General features: G+C 56.6%; 2 protein-coding genes across 6 annotated transcripts in view; both read left to right on the top strand.

Annotated features, from left to right (window-relative positions):
• The window catches only part of LOC127049367 (uncharacterized), a 46,172-nt gene extending 41,258 nt beyond the window's left edge, over positions 1–4,914 (top strand). For all 4 annotated transcript variants that reach the window (XM_050950007.1, XM_050950008.1, XM_050950005.1 and 1 more), the window contains 5 exons: positions 124–209; positions 1,241–1,307; positions 1,785–1,957; positions 3,087–3,236; positions 4,248–4,914. In XM_050950007.1, the coding sequence (XP_050805964.1) occupies positions 124–209; positions 1,241–1,307; positions 1,785–1,957; positions 3,087–3,236; positions 4,248–4,465 (694 nt within the window). In that variant the 3' untranslated portion in view covers positions 4,466–4,914. The remainder of the gene's footprint in view (positions 1–123; positions 210–1,240; positions 1,308–1,784; positions 1,958–3,086; positions 3,237–4,247) is intronic.
• Positions 4,915–8,946: 4,032 nt separating this feature from the next.
• SLC29A1 (solute carrier family 29 member 1 (Augustine blood group)) overlaps positions 8,947–13,913 on the top strand; it is a 201,883-nt gene continuing 196,916 nt past the window's right edge. Inside the window, exon 1 of one of the 2 annotated variants that reach the window (XM_050950035.1) lies at positions 8,947–9,054. The gene's annotated coding sequence lies outside the window, so the exon portion shown is untranslated. The remainder of the gene's footprint in view (positions 9,055–13,913) is intronic. The other variant, XM_050950037.1, reaches the window with a different exon arrangement.

Below are 13,913 nucleotides of genomic sequence, written 5' to 3'. Positions count from 1 at the left end.
AGAAGTTCTAGTGTAATTCCACCCTCAATCCCTTTGGCTCCTAGGCTGCTGGGGTTGGAGAGGGGCAGGGTAGGAATTTGCACCTCATGTCATCATTTTGGTGACTTGCTATTTTCCTCCCAGGCTGCGGGATGGCTCTGAGTACCTCTTGAAAGCTCCATCACAGTTGCTCATGAACCAGTGGGTCTCCAAACTGCAGCAGAATTCAGGTGAGGAACACTCCAGCCACTGGCAGAGCAGGAGGCAATGCAGGGATGGATCAGTGAGGGGCATGGGCAGAGCTGTGTGGGGGGAGCACAAGGCTGGGATAGCGGAGGGTGGGGGGCTGCAGGTCAGGGGTGAGGGGCACAAGCAGAGCTGTGTGAGGGGAGCCCAGGGCTAGGATAGCAGGGGGGCTGCAGGTCAGGGTGAGGGGCACGGGCAGAGCTGTGTGTGGGGAGCCCAGGGCTGGGATAGCGGCAGGGGAAGTATGGGGGCTGCAGGTCAGGGGTGAGGGGCAGTGACAACACCGTGTGAGGGGAGCCCAGGGCTGGGACAGCAGCAGGACTGAGGGGCACTGGATGAACTGTGCAGGAAGCTTCATTCTGTGCTTTCATTGCTTTGCTCTCACCACAAGCGGATAGTCCTTCCTGAACTTTCTGGTGCAGGAGGAGTCAGAGGTCTACATATCTCCCCTTCTCCTAAGTTTCGGGGCTAGGCTTGATTTGTGACCTTATGTGCTCCAGTGTAAATCAGGAGTGACTCCACTGATGCCAGCTGAGTCCCCCTGCCATAAAACTAATGAGTTCCCATGAGGTTGAGGCGCTCCTATGGGCATGACCATTAAACAAGGTCTGTGCCCGGGCAGACGACTCAGGCACTGTGACGAAATCCCAGCCAGGTGTGAGAGAGAATCATTGAGACCCCAGGGCAAGAGGAGCCAACCCCTGCCATGGCAGACAGGCACTGCAAACAGGCAGTGCTCTTACCCATCCCAGGTGCCAGGCCATCTGAGGCTGCCCAAGGCAGCCTCCGTAACCCATTCCCCTAGATGGGAACCTCTGCTGTTGACCTGACACTGAGCACAGAAGGGCAAATCCTGAGCCATGCCGAGCACCCATGACTCTCAGCACCTCTCTGGCATTGGTCCCAGGTGGTTCAGCCGAGCGTGGCATGAGACAGGCCCTACCATCTGTGAATTTTAGGACTCGCGTTGCTGACTCTGTTCTACATTATCAGTAGATATTTGCTTTGCCCACAGGTTTCCCTGAAGTGGATTATTTCCAGGCACTCACGCAGCCTGCTGAAGGGACCAGCTCTGCTATGGGGTGAGTGCTGGGAAACTTCATCTAATCAGTGAGCAGGTGATGGCTAATGCTTGGCATTCAGAGCCACTCATGCCAGGGCCCTGTAGTGTAGCTGAAGGGGGCTGTACCGACCCAATGAATTAACTGCGCTGCCCAGGCCAAATCTCCTTCCATTACCTGCCCATGTCTCTAACCTCTCCATGTCCCTTTGGATATTGCCACATCTTCACTGGGGTTTGCAGCTCCTCCCAGTTGAGTATCCCTCCCAACCCCATTAGCATGCTGTGTTACCCAGCTTCCTGGGCCATAAAGAAGCTTCAGGTGAGCTAGACTGTGGCCTGCATTAGATGCCTCCCCCACTGAGAGCCCCCAGGTAGGGGTCCTGCCCAAGCTGGTTTGAATTGTCTGTGGGTCGGATTGCCTGAGGTGAGCAGGCCTTCTCTGCAGGTGAGACAGGCTCTCTAAATCTGTCTCTCTGCCACTCCCTTTCGTACCCAGACCCAGCAAGATCTCTGGGCCTGGAAGCTCCAGCTCTTCCCACCTGCTGGGACATCATCAGCCTGTTACAGCCAAGAACCAAGAGATCACACTGCTGCCCAGGTCAAGTGCCAGGCTGCAGCTGCCTTATGGGACTCGGGAGGACACACTGGATTCAGCAGCCTCACAAGCAGGTGGGCAAGTGTGGTGACTTCCCAGCACCCCAGCCTGTTGGGGCCTCTTCTCAGGTGCTCAGCTCAGTCTCGCTTGCTCCCTGTGGCAGGGCAGTGCCCCTCTCACTACTCTGCTCATGCCTGGGTAGGTGGCTCCATAATAACCCCCACTCGAGCTACAGGTTCCAGTGTCATGTCCTGAGTCCTTCCACCAGCAGGGCCTTCCTGCACGGTCTAAGAGCTGATACGAAACACATACGAGAGACACCAGCCATTGCATGGTGGGAGGGAGCCAAGCTGAGTGGGAGACACTAATGTCCTCAGAATCCTCTCTCCAGCTGGAGAGGAACCATGAACTCGCCCACGCTGGAGTTTGGGCAGGACTCCTGGGTTAACCTCCCAACACCTCACCCCCATCCCAGCTCCTGTGCAGAGTGCCCTGGCCAAACCACCTCCTCTGGAAGATGACCCCACTTGGAGTACTGCTGCTCCTAGCACTGCGCTGGGATGCTGAGGTCAGAGGACAGAGTGCCCCGTGTTGAGCTACATACAACACCTCCCTGCAGCACAACCCCCCTTCAGAGCATTGGGCTCAATACTGACCCTCTTGAGACACCTCCACCACCCCCTGCTGAGTCACTGCTACTCAAGAGGAGAGAGCGCCCCCTACTGAGTCACCTCCCTCCCTCCTTGCAGCATCCTGGTTTTAACTGGGGTCTCTCCACCAAATGCCTGGCCTCACCCTGTCCGTTGAGGCTGGGGATTTTGTGAGGAAGATATTTGTCCCACCAGAGGCTGGACTGAAACCCACCAACTCCCCTTGCGCAATCCAGACATGGAACAAGGCTGCGTCACTGCCGACCAGTGGATTGGTACCAATTCCCAGAGGCGAAAGGTCCCATCTTCTGCTCCCGTCACCATCCTGGGTTTGGTGGGCTAATCCTCCCCTGCAGACAGTACAAGTGACTCAAGGCTCTTTGGGACTGGCAGGGTGGCATCCTGTTGTGACCTTGCATCTTACCATGTTGCACCAGTGTAACAACAGCACCATTGTAATGCGCTGAGTTTGTGCTAGAGCAACCTGTGCTTAGAAGCCCTTGTCTGTCTGACGTATATAAGCTCCTTTCCTTGTTTCCCCTTTCTGCATTAGGAGATAATCACAAAGCCGTCAGCCACACGACAGGGCACAGGCAGTGCCAGTGGTTGCCTTCTGTGTCTCCAAGATCTCAGGATAACAGTTACCAGGAGGAGGAGGATGCGCTGATGACACACAAGAGGAGGTCTCACTCGTTCACCTCAGGTATGCAGCACGGGGAGACTGGGTTAGTGGCAGGAGCAGGGGACCGGGAGCCCATGGGTCAAGGCTCTGTTCCTGGCTCCGGCCCTTTGTCCAGGGAGGACTCTGCACCTCAGTCTCCCCCTCTGTAACCCTCACCCCCCTTCCAGCAGGGCTGTGCTTGTAAAGAGCTTGGAGATCCTGGCATGAATGGTGGTATAGAATCCTGATTGACCGGCCTTAGTAGGCTTCTGGGTCCTGATTGGCTGGCTGCAGCAGGCTGCTACATATAAATGGTTCGCTAGTCAGAGGTGATGGGAAGGGGGCTGAGATCCAGGCCTTTTTGTGTTCCCATCATAGAGCCAGTCCGCAAGGGCTTCATCCCAAAGGTTGGGGTTGTGAGTCATGCTTGGTTGACCCCAATTGGGGGTGAGGATGGGGATGGAGAGTGTATGGCCTATATGCAGGTTTTAGAAGAGCCATTCAAGCTGTAAAGAGTCTGAGCTTCCCAGGTAGGCTTCCGCCTGGGCTTGTGGGACTAAGCACAGCTTCACAGGCTTTCAGCTGAACCTCACACTTGCCCACCCAGCCCTAAGGTGTCTTTCCCCAGGAAGTTCACACTTTCCTTTTCAAGGTCTGAATTTAATTGCCAAAGGCCACCATGTGATGGCGCCAACACCCTTCTCTTCACAGTGACATGTCTAGAATAGAGAGGAGTCTCTGCTCTGGGCACTGGGGAGGTTGCCCCCAAAATAAAGTGGATAGGAAGTCCCTGTATTTATATCCCATTCCCCAGTGCCCCTTATCCAGACAGTCCCCTATATGTGGGACCAGACTGGAGCTGGTGCCCTGCTAGTCAAAGCTCTCATTCCTCCTGTGAGGGAATGGGCGAGCCAGATCATCCCTCTGATCAGGGGCCAGACAGGAGCTGGGGCTTGGCAGGGAAAGGCCCCATATCCCAGGCCCCCTGATAGTTCAGTGGTGGTGGTGTTTCCATGGGAAGCTGCAGCCTGCTCAATGCTTCATCTCTTTCAGCCACTTATCAGAAGATCACGCCGGTGTCGGTGCCCAAGGAGTCCCTGGAGGCTGGGAGCAGCTACTCCATCACACTGTACATCGGGGAGCAGGCGGTGGCGATGCCCAGGGCTCGCTGTCACTCCTTCGTGGCCAGGCCGGAGAGCCCACGGGAAGGCACCCCCTCTCGCCACAAGAACAAATCCGTCTTTAAGAAGTTCTTTGGGAAGAAAGAATGAGCCCACTGGACTGGGGGGATGCAGGTTGCAAGGGGGCTTGAGACTGTCATTGCTTCCTCCATGCAGGTCTGTTAGCTCCCACTTGTGTGCCATCCTAGCAGGACGTCTCCAGCCAGCACCTGTCCACAGGGCTCCCTCCCTCCCCAGGGCTGATGGGAGTACTGGGAGGGAGAGAGACTGCTGCGCTGAGCCGTACCAGCCCAGGGCTGCCCCTCACCCACCCACCCCTAATGGGAGCAGCCGCCAGGGACCAGGCTGCTCTGGCAGACACAGCACAGGAAGGGAGTGCATTGCTGTATCTATCAGAGCCCACTCGCTGAGCTTGCAGACTTTGTGTAGCAGTGGAGCTCATGGAGCCCTGTGTTTGGGGGTGTCGGGCAGCTGATTCCCCAGATGCCCTGGGGCACAGGCTGTCCAGGGCAGGGAAAAGGGATTATTATTGTTATTAAAACCAACAAACCAAATTATCTTGCTGTTTCTTCCTCCTCTTGCTAGCAGGGCCAGCGTTAGGAGGAGGTTCCCTTGGGCTGCGATTCTCCTGAGTCTCATGCCAGGGGGCCTCTCTCAGATCCCCCAGGTGTGCTCTAGGAACCAGTGCTTGCTAGGGGGAGCTGTGCTGGGTTCAAAGGAAAAGGGGGCTAATCTGCACTGGGCTGGGTTGGCAAGGGGCTCCTTGGAATGCTGAAATTGCAGGGGGAGCTGGTCCTTCTCTCCGGGAAGCCGGTCCTTCTCTCCGAGAAGCCTTGGCCTGAAGTGTTCCTTGTGCATGGTAGATCATAGCCCAGCCCCGAGCTGCCCAGCTGACCTCAACTAGAGCAGAGTCTACAGGGAAACTCACCCCCCTCCCTGGGGACACAGCCTAGAGGTGATTCCATACCACTGAGTGCTAAGCTGGTGAGCTTTCCTCTGCCTGCAACTGCCACCCCCTCCCCAAGGAGACCTGCCCAGGGAAGGAGCTGTGGGTCAGGCCAGACCCCGACATCCCTCCCAGGGGAGCTCAGTCCAGAAGTAGTACCTGTTCTTCATCCACTGCTAAGGGGGGGATTTTCACAAGGTCATGCCCCAGTTCACATGGCTGGTGTAGGGCGTGGGTTTGTTACTCTGTCCACTCAGACCCCAGATGCTTTGCAGCAACTGCACAGGCCTGCATTTGACTCTGGTTGCTCCTAACCAGCCGCAAGGGCACAAAGGGAGCCAGTGAGCTTCTTAGGCTGTGTAACAGTGCAGGTGGGACTCACCCCTCAGCACCCCCTGCTGGTCATCTCAGGGGGTTAGCTCTCCAGCCTCTGGAGCACCCTCTGCAGGCCAGTATGCCACTGCTGCTTAGCACCTATGTGCCTCCCTGGACTCTGGTGCCCTGATATCTGGGGTGCTGCCCCCTCACCTCAGTCATAGGCTACTGCCAGTCACCAACCTAGCCCCCATGCCCTAGGGCAGACTACAGTGTCAGCCACTCATAGGCAAGATTGGATCTGGACCTGCTGCCTCTCTCTGCAACCCAGTGCTTCTATAGAGCTTTGGACAAGGCCCTGCAGTCCAGGGAGTTGCCACCCTGGAGCTCCCCCACCCCTCTGGTCTTTCCCCAGTCCTGTCTCACTCCCGGGACGGGACCGGACCCGACCCGACCCGACCCGACCCGACCCTGACCCTGACCCTGCCCTCCCTCTCTGAAGGTACAGAGATTGACTGCTCCCTGGGCCACTGCCCTCTTATAAGGGCCAGCTGTGACTTGATTGGGGTGTGGCCCAGCTGTGGCTACTTCCCCAATCAGCCCAAGTTTTAAACCCTTCCTGGCAGGAGTGGGTGGTTACCCACTCCTGCCCACCCACTTCCCAGAAACCCAATAGATACAGGCTGTCATTCCCCGTGATGCCTTCGAGAAGCAGTGGGCACTGTCCAGGGTTCTCTGCTCAATGTCCCTGTCAGGCTCCCTTCTTATGACCCTTTGACCTCACTCCTGTTCCTGTTCTTTTATTAGTTGTCCCCTGGAATCAGTGGGGTTCTGAGGTCCTGTAGATCCTCCCCTTAGGCTGGGGGGGGATCCGTTAGCAATGGGCGGGCTTCCACCCACCCACTTCCTGGAACCCAATAGGTACAGGCTGCCATTCAGAGTGGGAGGGTATCAGGCACTGGATGGAGTAGAGGGCTGTGTGCTCAGCCCCAGGAGAAAGGTGAGCCATATCACACCCTCTCTTCCCTGCTGGATTTGAGGTGCTAGGATTGGATTTAAAAGGCAGGGATACTCTAGGATGACAAGGAAGGCTGTGGGTACCAAGCAAGTGTGTTGGGTTCAGGATAAGGAGCTGCTCCTCTCAGCTTGAGAGCTGCCATCCTTCTCTTTGTCCATGTCTCTGCAACATCCTGGCCATTAGCTAATTGCTTTCTCACTGCAGGGTTGGGCTCTACTGGTGCATAGTACTACAGCAAAACCTGGCAGGAGAGGGCAGGGGGCGCTGTCAAACTAGAGCATCTGGGTTTTTTCCCAGTTCTGAAAGGAACAGCTGACTTGCAACTTCTAATGTGTGAGCAGGCATGGCACCTGGGGTGCGGGCTGACCTCAGGGCCAAGCAAATAAGATAAGGGTGGGGTCCCTTGGCACCAGAATGCAGGTAGTCAGTTCCATTCCAATCTTTGCTCAGTCCCTCCTGATATCTGTGGAGTGAAATGGGCAGGCCTTGGTCTAGTTCCCAGGGCCATAGCACAAAATCGCAGGCAGAACTGGCACTGATTGTCTACCTTGTTGGGAGCTGTGGCCGTGAGGTCAGGGGCTGGCAGGGCCATGGAGGCTGAGCTCCCCTCTCTCTCAGGGGAAGGTCTGTGGCACTCTGGCTGGCACATGTGGGGATGCTGATCCTGCTCCTGGTCAGGCTGTACTGTCTGTGCACACAGAGGGAGTCAGTCTTCAGGGCTTTCAGCCTTCTGCCTATGCAGTGACGTTCCCAATATCTTCCTTCTTCCCAGTCCAGGAAAGATTTTTCCTCTTAGCTTCCCTGCCCCCCTCCTATTGGCTCCACCTCCTGTGTTCTAGGCCAACTCAATCACCTGCTTTCACTCTCGTCAAAGTAAACACAGCATTCATGCTGCCTTGATGGGATCAGGCGAGAGAGGCAGCCTCTTGCCCTGTGGCAGGGAGCCTTGTACTGTCTGGACTGGGGAGGGGGCAAGCCCTGGCAGGGACTGGAAGAAAGTAGTTGAGATGATGAGCTCAAGGGCTTCGCAACAGCCTACTCCAAGAGCAGCTGGTCAGCAATGGCCCAATGTCATTCCATGGCTGCTCAGGGCTTGTGGGGTGGGGGGGCGGTGGGTCTCAGTCCAGTTGTTGGTGGGACAAGCATCCTCATTGCCAAATCACCAGCAAAACAAACAGGGTCAGGCCTTGTACTGGGATGAGAGCCAGCAGGAAAAGCCAGCAAGCTGCAGAGAGAGGTGTGGGTGATAGCAGGAGTGCTGTCCACTCACAGCCAGTACTAACTCCAAGGTCCCAGCCTGTGAATGGGGTGCAGTGCTGCAGGCAGCACTATAGGTGTCTCAGAAGAGGGCGCTTTCCCCTTGCACTGAAGCCCATGTTCCTGCCTGGTACTGTGTCGCTTGAGGGGTCCTTTTGAAGAACCCTAAACTCAAGGCCCTGCCCATTTGCAGCCCATGAAACTCCCCAGCCCCCTTCCTCATGGATTCTGGTGCTTAGCCCCGGACTCCCAGGCAGGTCACGTTCTGCTGACAAACCTTCTCTGCAGTTTCTGTGTGTGAAGCTACTTCCTCCTACAAACTGCTGCTGCAGGCAGCGTCCACCGGCTGAGCCAGTGGGGGCTGTGCTGAGCCAGTCCCAGCTGGTGGCATAGCTCTTAAATCCGCACCTGCTGTGCAATCTGTGGAAGGGGTTGGCTCAGCTTTGGGGTTAAGAAGTGCTTCATTCCTGTGGGTGGTAGGCACTCACCGGGACTACTTGGCCAAGAGTGGCAGAGAAGAGGAGATGGCAGTGTAAACCCCCGAGACAGCTGGACCCCAGATGCACAACGCCATGGGGTGAGGAATGAGGGTGACAGGGGAGACCTGACCCTGCAGGGCTGGAGCACGGGGGCATGAGGGGCCCTGGCAGAGCTGTGTGTGGGGAGCCCAGCGCTGGGATAGCTGCAGATCAGGGGTGAGGGGCAGTGGCCTGTGGAGGTAGGGCCGGCATGCCGCGGGGGGCGCTCTGCCGCTTGCTGGGAGGGCGGCAGGCGGCTCCGGCGGAGCTGCCGCAGTCACGCCTCCGGGAGGTCCTCCGCAGCCGCGGGACCAGCGGACCTTCAGCAGCCACGTCTGCGGGAGATTCACCGCAGCCGCGGGACCGGCGAGCGGCAGAGCGCCCCCCGCAGCGTGCCGCCGTCCTGGGGGCAGCGAAATGGCTAGAGCCGGCCCTGTGCGGAGGGTGCCCCAGAACCCCTCGCACTCAGCCTGTTGGAGCAGACGAGCACTAGGACCCGCGGGGAGCGCTCCGCCGCGCTCCCCAGCCCGGGAAGCTGCGAGCCAGGCCCGCTAGCCGCCCCCGAGAGTTGCCAGCGAGAGGCGGCGGGAGAAGGAGCCAGCCCCCCTGCAGCCACGGGAGACGTGTAAGCACCCGCCGCCACCGTGCCCCGGGGCTGGCGCGGCCCGGCTCCCCGCCGGGCGGAGCCAGGCACCGGGGAAGTTGGGGGGCGCTACAGGTTGCAGACCCGGAGCGGAGTTCCCCGCCCGCCCGCGCGGCTGGGGTGGGGGCTGCTTCCCGCTCCCTGCTGGGACATGTCGCGGGCTCTGCACACGTGTCGGAAGTGTGACCGTGAGCGCGGGCACTGTGCTCCCGGCCCCACGTGTGGCGGGCTGGCTCCCTCCCTCCCGGGGCTAGGGCTGGTGCTGTTCCTGTTCCGGGCTTGGCGGCTCCCCTGGGTTCTCTGCCCGGCCTCCTGCCCCGTCTGTCACCGCCGCCCCCTCCGCTCTGCCGCCCCCGATTCCTGTGTAGCCCTCTCCGGTTCATTCACAGTCACCGCCCTGCCCCCCACGCCTGGCTTAGCTACACACCGGGTATAGCCTATTATAACTCTGGGCTTAGAAACATACAGTTAGAGCTGGGCAGCCCCCTCGCCAGGACATAGTTCCACCGTGCCAGGGGTCTGGTGTCAGACAGAGGAACAATACTGCGATAAGCCCCTTTATTCGGCGTAGCTGCATCCATACTAGGGCATTGCACTGGTTTAGCTATGCCTCTGGAGCAGTGCAAAATCTGTTTGCGGGCCAGCCTTCAGACTGCATCATCCCTGCTGCCCCGCCACCTTATGCGGCTCTGCCCTTGCCTGCATCTCGAGTCTCATTCCTTTTGTCCTTGCCCCTTCTCCTCTCTCTCCCACCTTTGTGCATGATCCCAGCTGTGCATGGACTGACCTCCCCGTGCCAGCCTCCCCTTCAGACCCTAACTAATGGTTCACTTGTCCTTTGATGTCCCACGCGTGCTCAGATTCAGCTTATACATCAGCACTCTTGTAACTGCTCTTGCGGGGTGCCCCTGCACCACTGGGCTTTCTCTGAGCAGGGTTGGGCATGGGCAGCAAATCCTGAGCCTGTTAGCTAGGCTCAACTCTGAATGGCTGAGTCTGGCCCTCTGCAGGGTGCCAGTGTGTGTGTCAGGAACAGGAAGAAGGAGCAGGTACTGCCTCTGCACGCCATGCTCTGGGCTCTCAAGGTCAGGACTTTCGTTTGCAATCCTGTTAAAGGGCCACACAGCTTGCTGGCAGCTCATACAGCAGCTGTCCCTGCAGTGTGGTGTCCGGTTCCATTACAGTCCTCTCTGCCTCCTGTCCTACTGCCCAGAGCTGCCTCCAGGCCAGGAGGGAGCAGCATGTCCGCAGTCTGTGATGGGTTGTATTCAGGGATGGGGCGGTGCCAGGAGTTAGGGTTCTTCTGGGGAAAGAGAGGCAACAAAGCAAGGTGTCAGGTAGTCTGAGAAGCTGGAGCAGGGAGCTAACTAGGAGGGAGAAAGAGTGAGCTGGGCACTTGTCCAGCAGTGAAGAGTTTGCCTTCAAGAGTACAATCTGTTTTGTCAGTGTGGTGAGAGCATGGGCTGGGAACCAGGACTCCTGGGTTCTGTCTCAGACTTGCTGTGTGACCTGGGGTAAGTCACTGCCTATGTCTGTTTTCCCCTTTGCAAAATGAGATTCCTGGGGCCCTCCAGCAGGGTGGATTGTGAGGCTGAATTAATTGTTTGCAAAGCTTGCTGAGACCCTCATCCAGAAGGTACTGTAGGAAGCAATGGATGATTATTGCCACATCCCCTTTGTAGTGTGGACTCCATTGTGCTGCACAGATATTCAGGAGAGCTGATCCCTGCCATAACAAGTAGGCGTAACAAACAGGAGGGAGGAAAGATAGTGATCAAAGCAAGCAGGTCTGTAGCCTAGCACTGCATACAGGTGGATGGCTGCAAACCTTGCCCATGTGACTGACAGGAACAAAATGCAGGGCCAGAATTTACTGTTGTGCTAATATTAATGCCAGGGCACCAGCCCTCTGCATTGCGAAGCAATTATCTTCCAGGGCAGCTGTCAGCATGGGTTGTTGGAGGGACCCTGCACTGCTTCCCAGCCGTGTTGGATCATGAGGATGGGGCTCTCGGTGTGGAGTAAACCAGGGTTCTAGGGGCATCATTTGGTAGCACACAGCAAGTAACCCCCTTCTGCTGGCTCAGTTCCAATGCAAGCCTGTCCAACCCGTGCCAATGAGAACAGTCCTTGTCCTTCTACACAGTCTAGTCCAAACCCTGCCAAGGGCCCTCTCCGGGACCAGAACAGCGAGCTGGCTTCCCCAGTGAGGACGCCAACTCCTGTTCTGGGCACAGGAGTATGCCTTGAGCTCTGTCTGAAGTTGCCCCTCCAAGGAACCAGATGGGCCTGACGCTCAACACTCAGCCACATGCGTCCTTGTGTGACGCTTTAAACTCTTCCTGGTTTCCCAGAGGGGGCAGTCTGTTGCTCAATGGGTTGCTGTGTCAGCTGCTCAAGTGATGCTGCCCTGGGGACAGCCTCTGAGTTACAATCAGCTGAGAACAGGAGTGAGTCAGCTCCATGCAGTGAGTTCCCAGGATGGCGGCTAGAGCCCCAGTCCTTTTCCTGGTACTGTCTATCTCAGATGGCACCACAGGCTGGTTCTGTGAGTGCAGTGGAGAGAGGCAATGGGCAGAGAGTCACTTTTCAGACTAGAACTATGTTAGGAGGCTCACCTGAGGTGGCACAGCCTGGGAATAGAACCCAGGAGTCCTGCCTAACTCCCAGTCATGTGCTCTAACCACTACAGCTTAAGACAACACTTCCTTCCAGACCTGGCAATAGAACCCAAGTGTTCTGACTCCCAGTCCTGGGCTTTCATTACAGGCCCAGATTTCGGGAGCAACCGTAAAGAACGCACCCTGCCACCTCCCCGGTGCAATGCAGGCCCCATACAGCTGGACCTCAAAACTTACACCAGTGCCCTGCATCTTGAAACTGCCTCCTGCCAAGGGAGATAGAGCCTGATCTGCTACTTCTAAACCTCACCAGCTACACCCACAACCCCCAAATTCCCCACTTGCTCCAGTCCCAGTACTGCCCTCTTTCCCCGATACTCCGCTGCGTGAGTGAGTGGAACAGCAAAGCAAAGTGGACATGACCTCTGGAGCACTTCACTTGCTGGGTGTAGTTTTGTGCTGCAGAGATCTCGTCCAGTTCACTTTGCTGCTCCACTCGTGCATGGTATGAAGCAGAGGCCAAAAGGGGCAGCTTCCTTCCCTGATGCTGCTCACCATCTCCCTCCATCCCCTGAGCCCATGGGTGATTAGCAGTGTGCTCACTCACCCGCCTGTTTAACTTTCTTGTCCTCTTACCTACATACATCAAGCCTCAGAGGAATTTAAGTCTATAAACCACCTAATCCATTTCCCGTGTGCCTCGTGCTACCCTGATCCCTGTCAGGGAACAGTGCAGGACAACTCCTGCTCTCTACATGGCATGGGGTTGCAAGATTTCTCTCCCTAGCTTTCTCAAAGGGGAATTCCATTGCCTGTTGTTGTGACTAAAGGTGAGCTGTATATGGGAGCCCCGGATCACTTGATTTCCCACATCCCAAGGGAGGCTTTGGCTGAGCCATCTGGGTGTATTGCTGGTTTAATAGGGAGAGTGCTCCCTCCTACTGTCTGAGTGGATCAGAGTTGGAATTGACTTAAAAAAGCGGGGAAAGACCTGATGTTGGAGCAAATCCGTGGCCACCTGGGATTTCACGGTTGTCTCTGATCTGTGCCCATTGTGGCCTCTCAGAACTTCACAGCAGCAATAGGGATAGCATTCAGATCCTCATGCTCCACCACCAACACAGGCCCAGCCACAGGAGGTGGGGGAGAGTTGCCATAGCAGTACAGGGCTTATGGCACCCAGCTCAGTTGTTCGGATTCCAACCAGCAGAGGACAGTGGTTTGCTGGCTTGCTCATTACTCTGTTTTAATCTTTTTACAGTGCATCTGCCTCTCTGTGCTTTGCCTTAGTTCTCAGGCAGACCACACCAAGTAGTTAGTCACACCTGTATAATTGCCCATCCTCTCTGGCTTTGCCATAGGGACAAGGGGCAGGGCTGCATGGCTGAAATAGGGAATTGAAACCAATATCTGGAGCTCCAAAAGCCCAAGAACTAAGGAAGTAACTCCATTAGCTGCCACTAAGTAGCAGGCTCTTATAATCCCTCAATCCGGCCTCTGGTGGGTAGCAACATGATCACACACACCAAACCAGCATCTTATATGGATGCCTGAAATCGGAACACCAGCTAACATCCCACAGCAGGGGCCAGGCTGTCCCCTGTTCAATACTGATGGGCCAGCTCAAAAGGCAGCTGAACGTCACCGCGGGAGCATCATAGGCCCTAATCCACAGGATGATAGATCAAAGCTGTGGTGCACAAGGCCTGGCTGAGACACTCAGGAGACCAACAGACCTTTTCTTCCTCTAGTTTTGGTGCCAGTGTAAGTGTTCAGATATTAAGCCATAAAAGCCTCCTGTTTGCTCAGCAATGGCTGGGATGAGTCAGATTAGTGCTGCCATCCAGGATCCTCACGGAAGGGAGCTTGATTTCCCTGGCCAGTTCACTTTTAACACTTTGTTATCCAGCAGGTGCTTTAGCCCAGAAGTGGCTGCTCCCAAGAGAGCCCAGCGGGGCTCAGAGAGGCCATGTGGCACTTTATGAGAAGTATCTACCCACTCACCAGGATGTGCCTGGTCCTGCTGCTGTCAGCTGGCTTGTTTGCTGCCATGGTGAATTTGGTGGCAGTGAAACATGCAAGATTTCCTGGTCTGGAACTGCAGACCTCTGTGGACAGGGATACACACACATACACCCGCTCCTCTGGACAATGTGCCCTGGCTCTACTCTGGAGGACCCCCTTCACCATGGGGGTCCCAGGCAGGGGATGGGCCAAGTG

This window comes from Gopherus flavomarginatus, chromosome 4 (assembly GCF_025201925.1).
Source record: "Gopherus flavomarginatus isolate rGopFla2 chromosome 4, rGopFla2.mat.asm, whole genome shotgun sequence".
Lineage (NCBI taxonomy): Eukaryota > Metazoa > Chordata > Testudines > Testudinidae > Gopherus > Gopherus flavomarginatus.
This window is presented reverse-complemented; position numbering and strand designations above follow the sequence as displayed.